The sequence below is a fragment of the Orbicella franksi genome, chromosome 5, assembly GCF_964199315.1.
Source record: "Orbicella franksi chromosome 5, jaOrbFran1.1, whole genome shotgun sequence".
Classification (NCBI taxonomy): Eukaryota; Metazoa; Cnidaria; class Anthozoa; order Scleractinia; family Merulinidae; genus Orbicella; species Orbicella franksi.
The window spans coordinates 25099480-25118773 of record NC_138149.1 but is presented as its reverse complement, the minus strand read 5'-3'; the positions used below and the strand labels follow the sequence as shown (position 1 = coordinate 25118773).

General features: G+C 40.1%; 2 protein-coding genes across 6 annotated transcripts in view; both read left to right on the top strand.

Moving 5' to 3' along the window:
• The first annotated feature begins 1599 nt into the window (after positions 1–1599).
• Positions 1600–11983, top strand: LOC145487298 (putative skeletal organic matrix protein 2). Of its 2 annotated transcripts, none has more exons than XM_081466055.1 (6): positions 1600–1869; positions 5679–5873; positions 7026–7160; positions 8116–8310; positions 9853–9984; positions 10634–11983. In XM_081466055.1, the coding sequence occupies exons 1-6, from the start codon at positions 1821–1823 to the stop codon at positions 10735–10737; spliced, it is 810 nt and encodes a 269-aa protein (XP_081322181.1). In that variant the 5' UTR covers positions 1600–1820; the 3' UTR covers positions 10738–11983. The 2 variants fall into 2 exon arrangements, with proteins under 2 accessions (XP_081322181.1, XP_081322180.1); XM_081466054.1 differs by lacking the exon at positions 1600–1869 and adding an exon at positions 1877–2455.
• Positions 11984–12241: 258 nt separating this feature from the next.
• LOC145487285 (uncharacterized) overlaps positions 12242–19294 on the top strand; it is a 37203-nt gene continuing 30150 nt past the window's right edge. For 2 of the 4 annotated variants that reach the window (XM_081466038.1, XM_081466037.1), the window contains exons 1-4: positions 12242–12701; positions 13238–13882; positions 14775–15320; positions 15404–15775. In XM_081466038.1, coding sequence (XP_081322164.1) covers positions 12503–12701; positions 13238–13882; positions 14775–15320; positions 15404–15775 — 1762 coding nt within the window. In that variant the 5' untranslated portion in view covers positions 12242–12502. Of the gene's footprint in view, positions 12702–13237; positions 13883–14774; positions 15321–15403; positions 17880–19294 lie in introns of those variants that run through there. The other 2 variants (XR_014049387.1, XM_081466035.1) reach the window with 2 other exon arrangements.

The following is a 19294-nucleotide window of genomic DNA, read 5'->3' as shown; positions in this document are numbered from 1 at the left end:
AGTAGCAAAACTTTTTGTTCACTTTGAGGTTTACATCTTAGAAGGAAAATCGCCGTTTGACCGTCGCGCAAAAGTACACAGAGAAAATTTAAATTGATCATTGGTCGCTATAGGTGGTTTTCACCTTCACGCAACGAAAAATTAAATCAAAAACTATTCAGTTGATAGAGTCAAGAAATTGTAATGTTATAGGAGATAGGTCAAGAAGACACTTCTCCAAGTTTGAGGTCTCTGCGTCTTCCCAAACTTCAGATATTCGTCGAAATGTTTTGCGTAAATTTACACAAAATAGCTCTGTGCTCCACCAAATGGGCAGCCGAAAAATAGTGTAAACATCTGGAATTTACTTTGGCCATCTAAGCGACTGATTATGTGAACTGAACCAACAAACATTTACACAAGCACTTTTCCTAACACTTAAACTCCTTAAAAGGCTAAACATCACTACTTAAGTGTATATTTTTCCACAAATGCGATCGGAGCGTATGTCACGCACCGCCATAACTCTGAACTTTAAACTGCGCTGGTTCCAGACCAAGCACGCTTTTGAGCTGAATGGTTGTAAAGAGATATGAATTTAGATCCCCTTATGCCTGATGAAGATAAAAACTTTTGTGGCTCTTTAGTTTTGGATTTTGGAATTTGATGACGTCACTTGAAAACCATCTATATTTAAGGAATAGAAAACATGTACGTGTTTCTATCGAGTAATAAACAATTCGATTATGAGCTCGAGATTTCTATCGCGTGATAGCTGACGAGGGCGCAGCCCGAGTCAACTATTACGCATATAAATCGAGAGCGGATAATCTAATTGTTTTAGTATAAATCTACTAGTCGTTCAAAACTCTCATCTAAATCCTCTTCACAGACACTTCGAAAACACAAAGAAGCGGCCCCCAGCGCACGCTACTACGCTACTCACTATCTATCACAGAATAAAACGTGAGTATCGTAGCCAATCAGAGGACGGCATTCGTTATAGAACGCTAGTAGAGTTATACTAAAGCTCGAGAGAAACACGGGGTACATGTCTTCTTTTTCTTTTAGAAAACACCGCGACGAAAAAAGGAAAACAACTTGTTAACTTTGATTATCAAAATGTAAATTCTCTTTGCTCGCGCCATCATTACGTCTCTATCGAGTTATAGAAACACGATTTTTAACCAATCAGCGCGCGTATTTTCTTAGGACTGTTTTCTAAATGGGTTTATTGACCAAGCCTGAGGTTAAAATGGTCGGATATTGGCCAAGTTATTTTTAGAGGTTATCATGGACCAAGACGTTTTGGGTTCCATGTAAAGCACGCAAAAAAAAAAAAAGGAACTAAGTTAACGTATAGCCATCTTTACTCGGTAAGCTTGATCAATAAAGGTTTTATTACCTGGTAAAAAGAGCGGGATACAACGGGTAATTCTGAGCGGGCGAGATAGCGCCATCTTGCCCGAACAGTTAGCCAATCACCGCGTATGAAACATCCTCATATTACTAGAGCTTCGCAACGGAAACGCGAGCCCAGCAGGGATTGATTCGTCGAAGAATTTGCCTTTCACCGTTCCTCTAGTATCAGGAACACGCTATATCTGTCACCATTCGTAAGCTTACAGCTGTCAATCAATTCGTCAATCAATCAGTTGTCAATCAATTCGTGCACGCGCTTATCCAGTGGACTTTTGCCCAATCAAATATTTCCATCATGCTGATGACCTGCACGTGTTGATATCACGCTGCTGTTTATAGGGTTTAACCAACCTACTTATAAATCAAAAGTCTGTTATCAAAACTCAGGAGAAGAGAGAATTTCGGTGGAGGATTCAAACATGAAGCTTTTATTTATCGTTATGGTATTGCTCATTGCGGACGCCCTGGGTAAGAAACAGTTTTTAATTTTCTGTTCCATGCTCTGAAGTATGCGAATACAATAGTTCTTTAAAATTCATCGAAATATTACTCACAAAAGTAAGTGTAAAATTGGGCTTAAATTGACAAAATAGCGTCTTAAAATCGTAAAACTCAACAATGTCGATTTTGACGAAATCGGTTTCTGTAAAATGTGATTTTCAACAACCGACGAGATTTCAGTTACTCCAGCTCGCGCCACAAGACTTCCTTTGCTTGAACTTTAAACTTATTTTTTATAGCACATGACTTTCGAAAGTACATGTATATACAATATAATGTTCCTTTATTTTGTTCGAAACTGCTTTTCAATTCTCCATAGAGAAAATAATGAAATTTTTACTTAGCGCAATTCGCCGCCAAGAGGTTGCAAATTTACTATGACCAAAGACTGAGTCAGCAAAGAGGTGTTTTCAGTTTAGTGTCGAGCACAATTGACCTTCAACTGATAAAAATGTGACTTTCTAATGTTTACGATGTATGTCGTTACTTGCATCTAAGCAGAAGTCACGTCATACAGAAACATTCTATGAAACTGGATATCAAACACTGCACGGTACGTTACACTCTTTTTTTTTTAAATAAGAATATTGTTTTTCCTGCCGAGGCCAGATATTCTTATTTTTCTGCCGATTTTAGGCTAAAAATCTTCTTGTGAATATTCTTAGATTATACTTATTTTATAGACATTAGGCATCAAAGACCATCAAAACCTGATATGACGCACGTAACGCCAGCAGAAATGTTACAGGAATCGAGCATACGGCTAATACGTCTGTTTTTGTTGGTTTTTGGCTAGTTTTGCCATTTAGAAAAAGGAATAATTTTCCGATTATGGCTCCTGATACGATTTAGTTAAAAACATGTAACTGTATTATACTAGGAATTGTCAACATACAAAATTACATTGTTTTCAAAATCTCAGCCTCGAGTTTATTTTTAATATTTTCTTAAAATTTCGCAAATTTCAGCCTCGATATTCTTATAAAACATGTTCTTATAAAAAAGAAAACGTTATTACCGCATCGACGTCCAATCAGACATGTTTTGGTTTTTGGTGGCGTGTGTGACCTTAGATGTAAAAGACGTTTATAAGTAACACACCTCGACACACTGCGAAGATCATTTCGTTATTTTGGTTTCTTTGTTGAAAATGAAACATATAGTACGGACAAATCCAGTATCCGACCTTTGGGAGGTCGTTTGATGCAGTGAAAGTGAAATTCATTTACAATTATTGTTTTTGGCGTGGCTCGGATAAAACTTTGATCACGTACCAAACATAATTGTTAGCCTAATGTGGGCCTACGTCATCTCTGCCAAATCAAATTTTGGGTGAACTGGACTTCGCTTCAACTCGCTTTTAAAATAACATAGGGCAAAGTTCATTTTTCTGAACTTGTAAACTGATATGTCAGTACTGGAAAATGTTTTACAGACGCGTCACGAATTTCAAATTTCCATAGACCAACTAAGAGGAAGTTAACACCAAAACTTTGATTTTGAGCCCAGGATACTTAGCATGCTATTGGTCTGACAGGGGCTACCATGATCGGCTTCAGTACTAATCGACCCAATAGGAAATATCATAGCACGTGTTCATCATAGCCAGATCATGCTCTGCCACATGACTCGAAACAGGACGTTAAGTGTTTATGCCGCTACATTAATTTTATCACGCTAACGATACCAATGTCAACAGCTAGCTAGGCTAGATAATTAAATATGTTTATCTAACAAGACGCTAAACAAACTTCTATTCTCTGCCTTGACTTGGTATAAGTTGTCATCAGGTGTCTCGTTATTATCATACATTTAGAAAAAAAAACTGTTGTGTGACTACAACTAAATTATGACCGGATGTGACCTTTTTGTGTTACAAGAGACGCTTTTTTCGTTTGTTGTGGTAGTCTACTTCGCAAAAGTTTATAGTAGGGTCGTCGTGGTGACGACCTTAGTAGGGAGCTTAAGCAACGACAACTAAGACTGCGCCGAGGACGACGCCTAGTAAAAAAATTAATTCTTATTATATAGACACGAGTGTTTTACTGGAAAATACACCACTCGTAAAATTCATACGAAACCACATCCGGGACTTGAGTGGCGTATTTTCCATATCCTCACTAGTGAAGATATCGATGATTTCACTGATTCAAGTTTGTCTCTTCTTCGGGTCTTTCTCGACAGTCTTCGGCAATCTTCGGCAACCTTCGGAAATTTTCGGAAAATGTTCGGCAACGTTCGTGTGACCTTCGGACAAGTTTTAGAGAATCTTCGGAAATCTTCGGAAAGTGGTCGAAAATCTTCGGAAAATCGTCAAAAACGCCGTTATCACTATGTCTATATAATAAAAAGAACATTACAAGTTAGTTCGAAGATATGAATGTTCTCGTGGCAAGAACACTCGTTCTTGGTCTTGCCACTCGAAGATAAAATTTATATCTTCTCGCCACCGTGTAATATCCTCTATATATTTTACAAGCGAAATTAGTGATTGCCGAGATCTGTTCAGTGCGCGAATGGCTCTAAAAACGTGCTCAGACTAAATAAGCAACGTCAAAGGTCAATTCCAAATAGAATTACGAAAAATTAGCCGTCGTCTTCCACGTTCCTTAGACGACGCAGAACCCTGTCATTTCACGTTGTTGTTTTGCAGAGGACAGCAAAGAAATGTACAGAGATTATAACGCACGTGCACAGCCATTGTTTTGCTCATTAAACCTTTTGTTTGGTGACGTTTTCGTTGTCGTCGTCGTCGTCGTCGTCGTGGTTTGCTTAAGGTCCCTGATAGGGAGCTAAAACAAACCACGACGGCAACGGGAACATCACCAAACAAAAGGTATAATGAGCAAAACAATGGCTGGGCACATGCGTTATACGTGAAATGACTAAGTTTTGCGTTTTTTGAAGAACTTGAACTACGGCGGCTAATTTTTCGTATTTTGTTCTGGAATTGATCGCTGGCGTTATATCGTTAGTTTGAGCAGGGCTTACTGAACAGTTCCAGATAATTGCGAAATTCAAAGATAAAATACAAATCCTTTTTTTTCCAGCCGTCGCCCTTGGCGTCGCCGTCGTCATTGCTTAAGCTCTCTACTAACGGCTGCCGAGGAGACTCTTACTGAGGTATAGAGCAGATGAACATTTGTGAAATGTTTATGAGGACGAAACGCTGGGAAACTTAGCTACCTTGTGAGAAGCTGACGTGTCCCACAAGTTAATTGTTACAACACTTGTAAAATAGTGATAGATGTCCAACAGTAGCAATTAAATGTAGACACGATGTAAAACTTCCTTTTTGAAACTCCATTTGCGAGTGATTTCATGGTAGTCATGACTTTTCCTAATCTTTCAAGATTGTTTCTAGAACTTTTTAAAAAGGAACACGGAAAAAAAAAAAGAAAACATCTCGAGGGAAAAAAAGGAAGGTCACGCGTTTCTTTCGATTATCGAAAGGAAAATGTTCTGTGCTAAGCTGCTTACTCTGCTCGGAGAGTGACTGCTGTACACTGCAGGACAGGGTGGAAAAAGGCCGGGTACATATAAGCGTCCTGCTGCAGGATACAGCTTTTAGCGCGCGCATTGTTACAGGGTGTTTTCTGAAGTAAACTGTCTTACTTGTGGAATTGCCAGGTAAGGCAGAGAACACAGAAATTTCATGACCAGTGTTAAAGAATTTTGAATGACAAGGATTAATAGCCTTCGGTACAGGAGACCGTCATTTATATACCCTGTCAATTTTTGACCTTGAAAAATATCTTTATTTGTATTGCCAACAGGTGTTGATACAAAATATTGTCATTCTTGCACCGAGCAAAATGCAGCCACTTGTCTCGCGAACCAGCAAAACCAAACTTGCGCCACAGATTCGAATTCACTGGGTTCAGCTCATTGTGCCTCTGTTATAGTACGTTATCAGAATCAGTCTGGAAATACCATGGAAGGTTTTTTCCGAGGATGCGTTGATTGTTCAAGTAGGTAAACGTTTATTGAAAAGAATATACGTCTTGCCTTATTCAGACCGGGGATGGGGGTGCTTTAGAGGTCGTTACCAACTTATAAAGCTTGTAACTTTAAAATCATTAATGCCTGAACTCCACATTTGGTGACTCCTCCCGAAGTTTAGTATGATGCGCCAGCATCTTGATGCTTCCATTAATTAGTTGGCTAGTTAGTTCCGCGGTGGGGCGTCAGTGAGTCAGTGAGTCAGGGAGTCAGTGAGTCAGTGAGTCGTGAGTCAGAGTGGGTGAGTCAGTCAGTCAGTCAGTCAGTCAGTCAGTCAGTCAGTCAGCCCGTCCGTCCGTCCGTCCTTCCGTCCTTCCGTCCTTCCGTCCTTCCGTCCTTCCGTCCTTCCGTCCTTCCGTCCTTCCGTCCTTCCGTCCTTCCGTCCTTCCGTCCTTCCGTCCTTCCGTCCTTCCGTCCTTCCGTCCTTCCGTCCTTCCGTCCGTCCGTCCGTCAGTCAGTCAGTCAGTCAGTCAGTTAGACAGTTGTCTAGTTAGCTAGCTCTCTCCGCGCCGGGCGGAAGCCCCTAAGGCTGCAACTCTCTCCAACCTAGCCCTGTCCTATGCTACGATTCCGCCTTCGACCCATCTTGCCCACCCCTCTTGCCTGCCTTGTTTTTCTTCCACTGACGTTCTCCATGTGATACTCCCATGGCAACTATATTTTGACTAACCCCCGAGCAAGCTTTCTTGGCAACTCTGGGAGTAGCGGGGCCCTATTCTGTGAGAGCGACTCAATGCGAGTTTGCTCGGAAGCTATATTTCATATTTTGAAGTTGTTTTTAGCTTTACGCTTTCGGTTATGACTATTGTTGAGCTACTCAGTTAGGTGGCTTTCTTACATTTTTAAAAAAGTCATAGAATCTAAGATGGCAGTTCTTTGGAAATAACGGCGTCATTTCCCGTCAAATGGAGTAATCGTTTCATGTTATGGACCTCAAATAAGGACGTATCTAAGAGCTTAAGGGTGAACGTCTTAAAGGGTACCACCAGGTTCCTAAGACCAAAAACAAACGGGTCCATTGGCAAAACGTTAATTAAGTGTTATAGAAATAGCACTATGAACGCTTGTTGTTGTGATATAAACGCGGTTAATTTTATCCATGTTTGATTTGATCATTTCAGAGAGCAGAAAAGCATTGTATGCGGCAGTGGGTGAGTTTTATAAAGCAAGCAGAGGTTGGTTTTTGATGCAAGGCGAAATCATTTGCTGTACGGGCGACAATTGTAACACCGTGGCTCCAAGCCTACCACCCGCAGGTAATAAAAACATTGCTATTAGCTATGAAAAAAATACCTTACACTGCACCTAAGCATACTTGTTACGCCCTGAAACCTGATCTAAGGGTGCGTTTCTTTAAGAAAATCCAAGATTGGATTCTTAAATCCGAAAGAATTCGAAAACGGATTTTGAGTTTCTTCAACAAACACAGTTCAATCCAAGATCTCACGGATCATGGTGCGTCAGAAAAACCGAAGAATCCACTCTGGGAGTGCTTTTGAGTTGTGCAAATGTTTTCTGCAAGCATTGACGAAACTTCAAGCCTGGAGTTCCCTAGACAAAAGTAACCCATGTTTGAAGCTTCCTCGCTTCTAATTATTGAAAACACTTTGACAACTCGATACAACGATATCAATTGTGTTGTACTTTGGGCGTGGAAATTCGCGATTCGCTTTACCAAACTTGAAGTGACTGTGATACACTTCGGAAACGTAACCCAGGGGCAAAGCTCAGGGGCACATTTTTGCGGCCAATCCACACTAGGCTTCCACCAAGTCGAGAGATTTCTCTCGTTCGCTCTTGTAAACTTTGGCGTGCTCCGGTCTCGCTCTTTTGGTTTCCTCTTGATCCGGCCTTCTGTCCCTGGGTTTCCGAGGAAGCATCTGATGCTAATGATGGATAAAATTCCGGTACTTGATAAATACTGATGTAGATTTAGCAACAGGATAGAAGCAACTAGCATTAGAAGAAACACCAAACACGAGAGACAATGCTTCAGCACATTTTCAAATAAATACCGAGAAGAGAATTGGATTGGAGGAATTGAAAATACTATTCAAAGTGAAGTATTTTTGATGAACAGTTGTTATGGTGAACGCCATCTCGAGTGTTAATTTGAAATATCTTCTCAAAAGTTAAAAGTGAAGGCAGAAATATATTATCGTAGAAGGACTGTTCAAAAATACTTTTCCGAATTGATTCATTTTTTGACAGGTGCTCAATATAGACACTGCAATTATTGCCTCGAGCCCGATGCAGCTACTTGCTCGGCAAATCAGCGAAACCAGATTTGTGCCACAGATCGGGAATCATTTGGTACAAGCCACTGCGCTTCGGCTTTAGTGAAGTACGAAGATGGAGACGGAAAGACCCAGTCTGCCTTTATGAGAGGATGCATTAACTGCGCAAGTAAGATTAATACTTAGGTAAAAATTTACACTTAAATATTCCGAAAGGAAGAACTTTCCGGATTTAATCAGCTCACTCCTCAAGGACAGCGAGAATCTCGTTTTTGTAAAGAGAAACGCGAAAACAGAACGGCATTGACAAAAATGTAGTCTTGAAATATTCTGTAGTTCATATAGTGCGATCATCTGGCTGAGAGTTGTTCTGAAAAGAACTGTTGTTGGTGACTGACGTTTTGACAACCTGAGCGGACGTCATCTTCACAGTCAAGAAAAATTCTGTAAGATTTTCGTGTAGATCACAGGTAATAGAGAGGAATGGTTAGTGAACCCAATAAAGATTTTTGCTATATGTTTCTATTCGCTGTTTTGGCCTGTCCAAGAGAAATGTTTCGGTTACATAATTCGTGCATAGTGTATGATATGCGTGTATATGAACGCAGATCAAAATATTATGCTCGGATGCGGAAAACCAACATAAATGTTGCAATCTGTTCGTGTTGGTTGCCTTTTTAGTTTGTCGCTCTTCATAGCAATTTTCGTCCGTTAACAATGACCCAATAAAATACGAAAATGTTTGTAATTATAGCTAATATATGAAGCATATGCGGGCTAGACGTTTTTGAGAAGTAGACACTGCAGATCCCTGCGAGAGCATTAGGGTCTCTCCTGAAAAGTAGCCAATTCCCTGAATCCAACAGCAGAAAAAGACAGTGACATTTGTTGGTCTAACCTCAACTGCACAAATAAACTTTGGAGACCAAACAAGACAGGCTCATTGTAGGCACAGTGGTATCATGGGTAGTGCGCTCGACTCCCGATCGAGCGGTCCAGGTTCGAGTCCTGGTTGCGGACATTGCGTTGTGTTCTTGGGCAAGACACTATACTCTCAGAGTGCCTTTGTCTACCCAGGTGTACAAAAGGGTACCGACGAATTTATATGCTGGGGGTACCCCTGCGATTGCCTAGCATCCCATCCAGAGGGGAGTAGAAATATTCCTAGTCGCTTAATAAATAAATAAATAAATAAATAAATAAATAAATAAATAAATAAATAAATAAATAAAGTGTCTTTATTGTTCAAAAGATAAAATTACATATCTTATGTTACATTTAAAAATAACAATGTTAATGGGCTACAATATGTCTCTAAATAAGATAGATATTTACATAGAAACAAATAAAAAAATCGAATACAAAAAGTACACTATTTACAAAGCTACATTGTACTTAAAAACTATCCTATTAAAGAATGTATTCTTGAAACGGTCCGAGTGAATGGCGGGCATTGTGGAAGATTTATTCCTTAAGTTGTATCTTGTAATCTTAGTCTCAGGGAAATTAGCTCTAAGAGGGTGGTTCGGGATAATTCATGCTACAGAACCTTGTATAACTGTCTAACTTGGTGGCCGGCCACTTGGGCCATATGCAGACTTAACGTTTACCCCAAACAAGAAAATGTTGCACTTACAATTACTCCTTTAGCGAAACGTATAGTTCATTAATATATTTAACGCGCTTCTTTCGTTTGAATTTATTGTTGCAGATAAAAGAACAGCTTGTGCGGTTATTCGATCTGATGTTAAAAGATTTCACAACTGGAACTTGAAGCAATGTGAAATCGAATGTTGTACAAACAACAACTGCAACAACCACATTCCAATCTTCATTTCTGAAGGTAATGAAAAAAAAAAAGTGTTTCTGTTTGAGAAAGTTCTGAATTCTGCTAACATGAAAAGATAAATGGATTCTGGGACCGACTTTTATTATGAAGAACATTTAATTCTCGAAATTTAAGAAAAGACAAAACTGTGTAACTACTGCAAGCTTAATTCTTCCCACTGCTTGTCGATTATGTACACCTGATAGAGATTCGATTTTGACGTTCTAGCTCAGCGATTGGGCCATAAATTTCGTCGTCCAAGTTTAAATACTAAAAATAAGTTTCAATTTCTTGGGAGATTTTATTTTGTTTATGATGAAGCTCGTAATAAAACCATGGCAAACAGTGTTCACAGCTGGCATGAAATGTGCAACCAAATTTAACCATTTGGTCCAAAACGTGGTTTAGTCGGCCTAGGCCCTAGGTGGTCTCGGCACAGTGGAGTCTGGGGTCTTTCGTGAGCGGTACAAGAGCACTCGCCGTTCTTTCGCCCACTCCTTCCCAGACTTCGTTCAGACAGGGAGGCAAAAGAGAACTTCTTAGGACTAGTCTGGGGTTTCTTGGTTCGGTGTTAGTACTTCCACATAAAATAATATACAGCTTTATTCGCGTTCAAGATAATTTAGATCAATGGGTTAATGTTACACTCAAATTTCTTGCACAGCTTTAGCAGTATCAGCAGCTAGTCCTGATGGCCGCAATGTCCTCTTCAGTGAAGTGCTTGTGTTTGGAACTGCCTTTGTTAACATCTTGTATTACATCAAGTAACCAAGGAAACTCTTGTCTTAGTCTTAGTTTATCATCATAGTTATAGCGCATGTACGAAAATTGTCGCCTGTATAAAATAAAAAGTAATAGCTTTATTTAATGTGAAAATCGATCAGCTAATCTCGAAGAAACGCTGGTATCAGCTGAAGATCAGAAAAATAAACATTATCAGGAGATTATTTATTAGGTAAATATTAAAAATCGAAAGAACTGAGAAATACTATAAATATTGATAAACTATGTACACTACATTGATGGCAATTTCTATCTAAGGCTTGTACAAGTCTAAACATTTTATTATGAAACCTATCAGGTTTAAGTCGCTTGATCATCTGGAGTTCTTTGGAGAGGTTGTTTCTGTTAGTTCTTGCGACATATATGAACAGAAAGACGGACCCAAAGCTGATTTTCCTTTACTGACGAGTATAAATTCTGTTTTCTATACATATGGTTGACTATATTTAAATGCTGGCATGGAATTGTAACTGCGTATCTTTGTCATGTTCGTTACAACTAAATAAAAGAAGTGAGCTCTAGTCTGAGGGTATTCTGTCTCCATTAACACGAACTTCTCTCCTGCAAACTATCCCAAAACTTAAAACTGATAATATAGATCTTTTCTGGCTACTATACCTCTGATTTGTTCCTACTCAAATCGTCAGGGTTTTTTAGCAATCAAAAGATCTTACTGTGCATTTGCTAGTATCATGCCTATTAACTCATCAGTTGCGTGACCCGACCCCCACCTCCCACGATAAGAACTAAGTAGCTTAGACTTTAAAGCACTGCATGTCTGCTACATGCGGCTGGGAAACATTTTATACATGTATGCCTCGGGAACCTACTTTTTTCCGAGTTGCTTTTAAAACCGACAAAAGACAAATACGAAAAAGAAAATAGAACTTTCAGGGGCGTAGCGTGCATCTTTTTTTATGGAGTCCCCCCCGAAGAGAAATGGATTTGAGCGCCGAAGGCGCGAATCCCTCGGCGGGTTTCGCGGCATGCCTGTCTAAGAAGTCTGAGAATTGACGTCCCTCCCCATTCTCCTTGCCGTTTTTACACTCGCTCCAGACCTTTCGTTCGAATATTGACCGTCGCTCGCGTTCGCAAAGAATACGACTGTTTTGCAGTCTATACACTCATGTATGTGAAGAATTGCTAGGAGGACAACCTCTCTTCGCTTATACGGTGCTGCGAAGAAGAGTTTTCAATCTCTTCATGCCTCTCAGGAAAAAAAAAAATTCAAGAAAAAAAAAGTATTGTAAGGGGTTTAAAAGGTCAAGTCTGTTTTGCGATTAGTAGATTCCGATCTATCTTTGTTTTTGTTTGTTTGTTTTTTTAACTTTGTTATCATCTTAGTGATGACTGATGCTAGCTTAGCAAGCAGTCGTTAGCTTAGGTTTTGAACTTCAGTCTTGAACTGAATAGTGTTTGTGATATACGTATTTCACACATAGTAAAATCGCAGCAACGTAATGATAACAACGCCGTCAAATCAGACGATTTTTTGTTAACGACGCTTTTCGCCAATAAAGATATAAACATATGCTTTTTTAGATTTCCAGAGGTACGCACGTGCGTACGTGCCTATGCGGTCTCTCAGACGCCCCCGCTTTATCTCACATGACTTGAATAGCGGGGGAATTCCTTACCATTTGGCAAGTTACCTACACTCGAGATCTCGGTACCAAGTGAGGGACGGAGGCAGTTCTTACTTGTTTCCACTACGTTGTAGAAGCCCGGATTGCTGAACATCTCTGAAATCATGGCTGTTCAAAAGCAAAGTATGCCTTCCTTTGCTTCTATTATTTCTATTCTCTCCATTGTGTTTTACTGCGCCGGCTTTTTAAGAGTTGAACTGGAACTACACGAGCAGAAGAAAAGAATAAACGCTCTTGAAAGCGTTGCGGAGGCCAAGTCCCTGTCAAAAAACGCAGACATGAAGATAACCAAGAATACTCCTGGTAAGTGAATGTTATCTAAGCAAAGGTTTAGAATTTGTGTTAGAATAATCAGAAACAAAGCTTGATCCGATTGAATACACTGTGAAAAATGCTAAGAGCCAAAGCAAATAACAAAAGAGCGTGTTCTAGCTTGTTCCGTTCACAAAGAAAACAGGAGGTTATATATAGCAGGTCGAGCTTTATCCATCCTCCACGGACAGTGATTCAGAAAAGTTCTCTTCAACTATGACTAAAACAATGACGGGGAACAAGCTCCTTGTCTTTTTCATTTCGATCAAGCTTTGTGTCGGTTTCTGATAACTTTCACGTCAAAAAATGAACAAAGGACATCTTGTCAACTGATTCTCGCATTTCTGTGGATGAATCTCGAAAGAATAAATCAGTTAAGTATTTCCGTCTCAATCGTCTCGTGCGTTTATGCTCGCCCTCGACAAAGATGTCAGCACGGACTCCTTTAAATGCTTCTTATCTTTAAACTAAGAGGATTAAGAGTTTACATTTCACAGTTTTTCAGATATATTTTCCTTTTTTCGCAGAAGTTCAATTTTCTAAACCCCACCGACACAGCCGTCACTTTCTATCAGTTAAAAACTCGACAGAGGCTAGACGCAGAGCGGAAACGATTCTCAAAATCAACAAACTTTTATCAGAGGCGGGAGTGCATCTCTGTCAGTCAAAGGGTGTCATGTGCTCGTCAGGTCCCCCAGGCCCTTCCGGTCCACCTGGACCAAGAGGACAGAAAGGAAGGACTGGGAACAAGGGAGATCAGGGCATTGTGGGATTGCCAGGAAAGAGCGGCAAGCAAGGCATTATCGGACCTGTAGGACTACAGGGAGAGACTGGAAACAAAGGGGAGAAAGGAGACATAGGACCCGCAGGCATGCCGGGAACTAAAGGCGAATCCGGTGAATCGATATCATCTCCTGCTGTTCTTGTTTCTCCTGTGACGTTGACAGTGAACGAAGGTGGAACAGCCTCGTTTCAGTGTTCAGCCAGTGGCAATCCTGAGCCTTCAGTAAAATGGAGTAAACTGAACAGTCAGTCACAAATCACTGAGTCAGCGGTTTCACGTGGAAAGCTTGAGTTAAAGAAGGTAACCGGAAGTGACTCAGGCGTGTATCAGTGTTCAGCAACAAACATCCTGGGGAATTCACGGGAAGTGGTGCGATTAGCAGTAAATGGTGGGTTTCTGGTCGTTTCTTTGTCACACAATGATGTTTTTCACAATATCTGCCTAATTTCTAGCGCGCTGACTGGCTCATTTTTATCATCAATAAGAGTACAGACGATAAAATTTTAATTTATGCGAAATTAACTTTCAGCCACCAAACTGTCAACTTTTTAACCAATGATATTTTATTGACTTTTTGAAGTAGCCAATCAAAAAGCAAGAAAAGCTATTGCCAATTTTCGCGTCATTTTGAATGAAATTCACTTAGCCTTTTTTATGGCAAGTTTACGGCGTCTTTTCCCCTCATTTATTCCCAGCATTTGACCATTTTGGGGTTTTGTTATCGTATAAAACAAATTGACGTCAGTTTTTTAAACGTCTGTCCTCTTAATGATGAAAAATTGCGTCACAACATTGTAAGAGTTTACTGCGGAGCAGTTCCACAGCCACTTTGGCAATGTTATGACGCAATTTATCATCAATAAGAGGAAAGACGCATAAAAAAATGACGTCGATTTGTTAATTAACAGCCAGTCACCTTTGTGATTCTGTGAGCACGAGGAGTAATTTTTCGTCTAAAAAACACAAAACTCTCTTTGCTGTTTTTCTTTGGAAACAGCTACTATTCATGTTCCCTAAAACTTCGACAAACATTCGCGTCGCTTTTACAGTTCCAAGCTGGAGCCTGTTGACGCCATTTTATGGTACGGTGTACTGAAACAGTTACTGTGTAGGCCAATGATCAAAACAAGCGTTTCAAGGAGAAAATTTTCTACTTGAGCAGTGTCAAAAACTCTGTTGTATTCTAGTTTGAATCAAAAAACATATCAATAAGAAAAAGAAAAGCTTAAAACCCAGAAGTCGAAATCAAACAAGGCTGAATTATGATTACTTGGTTGCAGTTCAACCTCGCGTCTCTCTTCATCCTGGAACTTTGTACGTCACAGAAGGAAGCGACGTCACTTTTCCCGTATGCCACGTGACTGGATACCCAGCACCAGTGGTTACCTGGAGGAAGTCGTCAGGTCAGTTACCCCAGGGGAGGGCGCACTATAACAACAGTGTCTTACAAATTTCCGATGTCCATAAAAGTGACTCTGACGCATACTTCTGTTCAGCGGTCAACATTTTAGGGAATGTTGAAAGGAAAACTCTCTTAGTTGTGGGTTCACTTCCTGTGTTTACCGTTAAGCCACCTGGAAAGGTGTTTGCTGCTACTGGCGACACTTTGACGTTAAACTGCAGCGCTACTGGTGATCCACGACCAGTCATCAGCTGGAAAAGACAAGGAGAAGCACTGCCCGTGGGAAGGAGTCACCAGACAAACAAGGTGCTCACTATAGGAGATTTGAGAGAAGAGGATTCTGGCATCTATATCTGCTCGGCTACAGGTGCAGGAGTGTTTCACATCGAGGCAATAAGTTATGTTGAAGTTAGAGAAGAGAGAGGTAAGTGATAAATTACTGTGCTGCATGTCCACAGATCCTCTATTGAAAACCCAACTAACAGTATGTGCTTTTTTTTTCGTCAGATTGTTCTGATCTGCTAAAATCAGGCCATACTCAAAGTGGATTGTACTCTGTCAACCCAGACGGTAGAGGACACTTTACTGTCTACTGTGACATGCGCACTGACGGTGGAGGCTGGACCGTCTTTCAGAGAAGACAAGATGGCTCGGTAGACTTCTATCGGGGATGGCACGACTACAAAGAAGGCTTTGGTCAGCTGACTGCGGAGTTTTGGTTAGGAAACGAAAAGATCCACCGACTGACGGCCTCTAGACCGAGCTCTCTACGAGTGGAGCTGGAAGACTGGAACGGAGTTAAAGCTTATGCCAAATATGGCAAGTTCAACATTGGTGATGGGCGGGCGCAGTATCGACTTGAAGTGGGCTCATATTCAGGTAGAGCGGGAGATTCGTTAGCATATCATAATAACATGGCTTTTAGTACGAAAGACAGAGATAATGATAAGGACAGAATCAACTGTGCTGTGGAGCACACAGGCGCCTGGTGGTACAACTGGTGCCACTACTCCAATCTAAACGGACAATACCTGAGAAACAAACGCGATTACCGAGGAGTTAGGTGGTACCACTTTAGACATAATCTGTCACTGAAATTCACTGAAATGAAACTGAGGCCGTCATCCTAAAAAGGATACCAGTAACAGGTTTAATCCTGTTAGTGACGGTAATATCTACAGGTCACTGATCTACGCTCATAATAGCTTTTAATTATTTATCCATCAAAATCAATGATTAGTTTTCTAATCCATTTTTTGTTATATAGTTTTATGGTTAGCTGTTGTACCTCACTGCAGCCTCTAATAAATATCCGATACACGCCAAATTGCAACTTTTTACCGAATATCACGGCCTTATATCCGCGATCCCTCAACGTTGGAAGAAGCTCCTTCACGACTCTACTACACCCCCGCCGCCAATCTGTACTATAACGTGCAAGATGTTATACGACAAACTGTTAACCCTTGAAAAACTTCGTCCCACTTCAGAAAAAAAAAAAAAAAAACTTTTTTCGTACGGTATCGAAAAAGAGAAGCTAAATAAAATATATCTGCTGCCGTTCAAAACTACAGAAGAAGTTAAATTGGTAATATTTCAACACAAAATTATACACAACATTTTAGCCACGAACAGTATATTATACAAAATGAAAAAAATTTGCCTTCCCTTCCTGACCTTTTTGCCCCACTGATACTCAAGACATACGTCACTTGTTTATTAACTGCCCGCAAGAGTCTTCTTTTTGGGATAAGTTCTAAAGTTGGTATTCTACTGTAAGTAAAGCGAGTTTACTTCTCTCCGAAGCAGAGGTATTATTTGGAATTACTCGACCCCGTACGCACCTGTTGACCCTCAACCACCTGATAATGCTAGGCAATGTTTTTCTTTATATCAACGCGCTAAATAACACTAGGTTCGTTTTCAGTGATTTCATCTCATTAGTGCAGGCGAGAGAAAATGAGGGACAGAGAGGGAGGCTCCCAGTTCAGGCCTTGGGATATGTCAATTCCGCTAAAGTCATTTTAGGGTTGCCGAAAACAGCGGGAGTGCATTTCCTTTACGTCCGCACGATACCATTATTCTTTAGGTGATCAGGCAATTTAGTAACGGCAGTCCACGGGGAAATACGCTTTCTCGATAGAAGCGCCTTTTACGGGTACATTAGAGACGATTGGTATTTCTGGCTGGATAAATCAATGTGGGAGATATATTTTTACATCTCCTTGGGAATAAAATGGCACATGCAGACGAGCGGAAATGTAGTTCTGAGTGGTCAACAAAACATTCCGGCGGAGCATGTTATAAAGGTCGTGGCTGCTGTTATGGACTATGCACTGTGGCTTTTTCAAATGGAGTTTACAAGCCGATGGACTTCGACATTGATGTTGACAAGGACAATGAGATTTTCTCCCCACACCGACGAGAGAAAGCTTACATTAGTGCAAATTAACCGAAGGTGAAGAAAACGTGGCATGAGCATGATCAAATGAAGATGACACCTCCGTTTTTTCTGGTTTTCTCTGTTGGAAAAGCAGTCAGAAGAAGTTGTCCCTTTCGCTCAGTTCAATGTACTTTAGTTGCAGGTACAAAATCATTTTTTGTCGCTTGAATGCGAGTTGTTTTGTCGTTGAACAGAAAAATTGTTTCTGTCGCTGATCACTATCGCGCTGTGAGTTGTTCTGTTTCTCTGTGAATTCAAAATTATTTCTGCCCGGGTTTCTTTCGGTTATCGCTTCGCTCCGAGCTACAGGAGTTGTTTTGTCGCTGTATCAGTATTCACAACTAGTTCTGTTGCTACATTCCCATGATCGCCATGCTTCTAGTTGTTTAATCGCAGTGCCGGCATTCAAAATAATTTCTCTCGCTGAGCGCTACTCTAAGGTATTTGTTATTGTATTCAAAAATATTTCTGACGGTCACTGGTCGTCCCACCTCGTGCTGTTTTGTTGCTGGAGTCCAAGTTATTTCTGTCGCAGGTCGCTTCACGGTTATTTTATATTATTTCTGTCGCTGATCACTGATCGCTCTGAGCTGTTGTTTTGTTGAGTACGTTATTTTCTAGGCTGATCGCTACACTCCGAATTGTTTTATCCGCGCTGTTGAGGTTCAAATAGACTTCTGTCGTATGTTTGGGAATTGCTTTGTTGTGATATAGTATTCAAGTTGATTTCTGTCGCTAATCGCTAGGCTTCGAGTTGTTTTGGTTCCTAGATTCAAAATATTTTAGCTACCCTCCGAACTGTTTTGCAGCTCGGCCAGAATTATATTCTCCTATCGCTGGGTTGAGGGTAATTTTGTCGCTGGGTTCAAAAATAGTTTTGCCGTGGGAACCAAAATAGTTTTCTTCGGTGGGCTAAGATTTCTTTCGTCGATGCGTTTAGAGGTATCAGGATCGCTACAGCTTGAAACAGTATTCCATGTTATATATGTTTTCAATATCGAACAATACGATACCTCTCTGCATGTTGTTATACAAATGAAAGCAAATAAATTCTTTCTTGTTGTCATCGCTGATTTCTTTGATTCAAATTTTCAGGGGAAAAACTTTGATATTTCTTTCGCCCAGCGTTTTTATTCCAAATAGGTTTTGGTTCTTTACGCGCTTCTACTGACAAAAACGCATTTCCACGCAGACCGCCCTTTAAAAATTCCCTGATCAACGGGTGAAAGGTATCATGCGGACGTCTGGGGAAATAGACTTTCGTTTCCGTCTAAAACTAAAAATAACTTTAGTGGAATCGACATATCCCTGCCAACGCCCTCAATGTCCCTCTCTGTCCCCTCATTTTCTCTTGGTGCAGGGTAAAATCGAGTTAGAAAAATGTATCGCTGCCACATCGAATGAGAGGGAATTTCAACAGAAGTGGAAATTCTTTCTCACCAGTTAAGGCGTGTCTCTTAGTAATTTGTTGCGAGTTTTTTCTGTAAGTAAGTAATTACAGGGTATTGTAAGTTATCAAGTAACGTAATGTAACGTATTGTAATGAAGTTATTATAACTGATGTTCGTAAGTAAGTAATTATTGTATATTGTGAGTAAATAAACAAGAAACATAATGTAAAGTATTGTAAGTAGGGTTTTTCATGTATTGTAAGTGATGCTTGTAAGTTAGCAAAAAAAAAAAAAAAAAAAAAATTAGTAAAGTTCAGGATTAGTATCCTGAAAAAAGAAAAATTTTCGATCGCAATGAGAGGTTGATTAATCAACTTAAATGAGGTAAAAAGAATTGCTGTAATTTTACCTTTAAAAATAGAAGTTCCCTCTACTATTATTGACGCTTTAAATCATATGATTAGCTAGAAACTTGGACTAGGAAATGACATTTTAGTGAATATATAACCCGTCGTCAATGACGTCATGTATGTCTCTGTCCTCCACCAGATCCTAAGTAACAAC

What these genes read in the sequence shown, in the direction of transcription:
- LOC145487298 (XM_081466054.1), top strand. Translation starts at nt 2,380, where the DNA reads ATGTCGTTACTTGCATCTAAGCAGAAGTCACGTCATACAGAAACATTC. An exon ending in AGGATGCGTTGATTGTTCAA is followed by an intron (nt 5,874 to 7,025) that starts GTAGGTAAACGT and finishes TGATCATTTCAG; the next exon opens with AGAGCAGAAAAGCATTGTAT. An exon ending in TCCAATCTTCATTTCTGAAG is followed by an intron (nt 9,985 to 10,633) that starts GTAATGAAAAAA and finishes TTTCTTGCACAG; the next exon opens with CTTTAGCAGTATCAGCAGCT.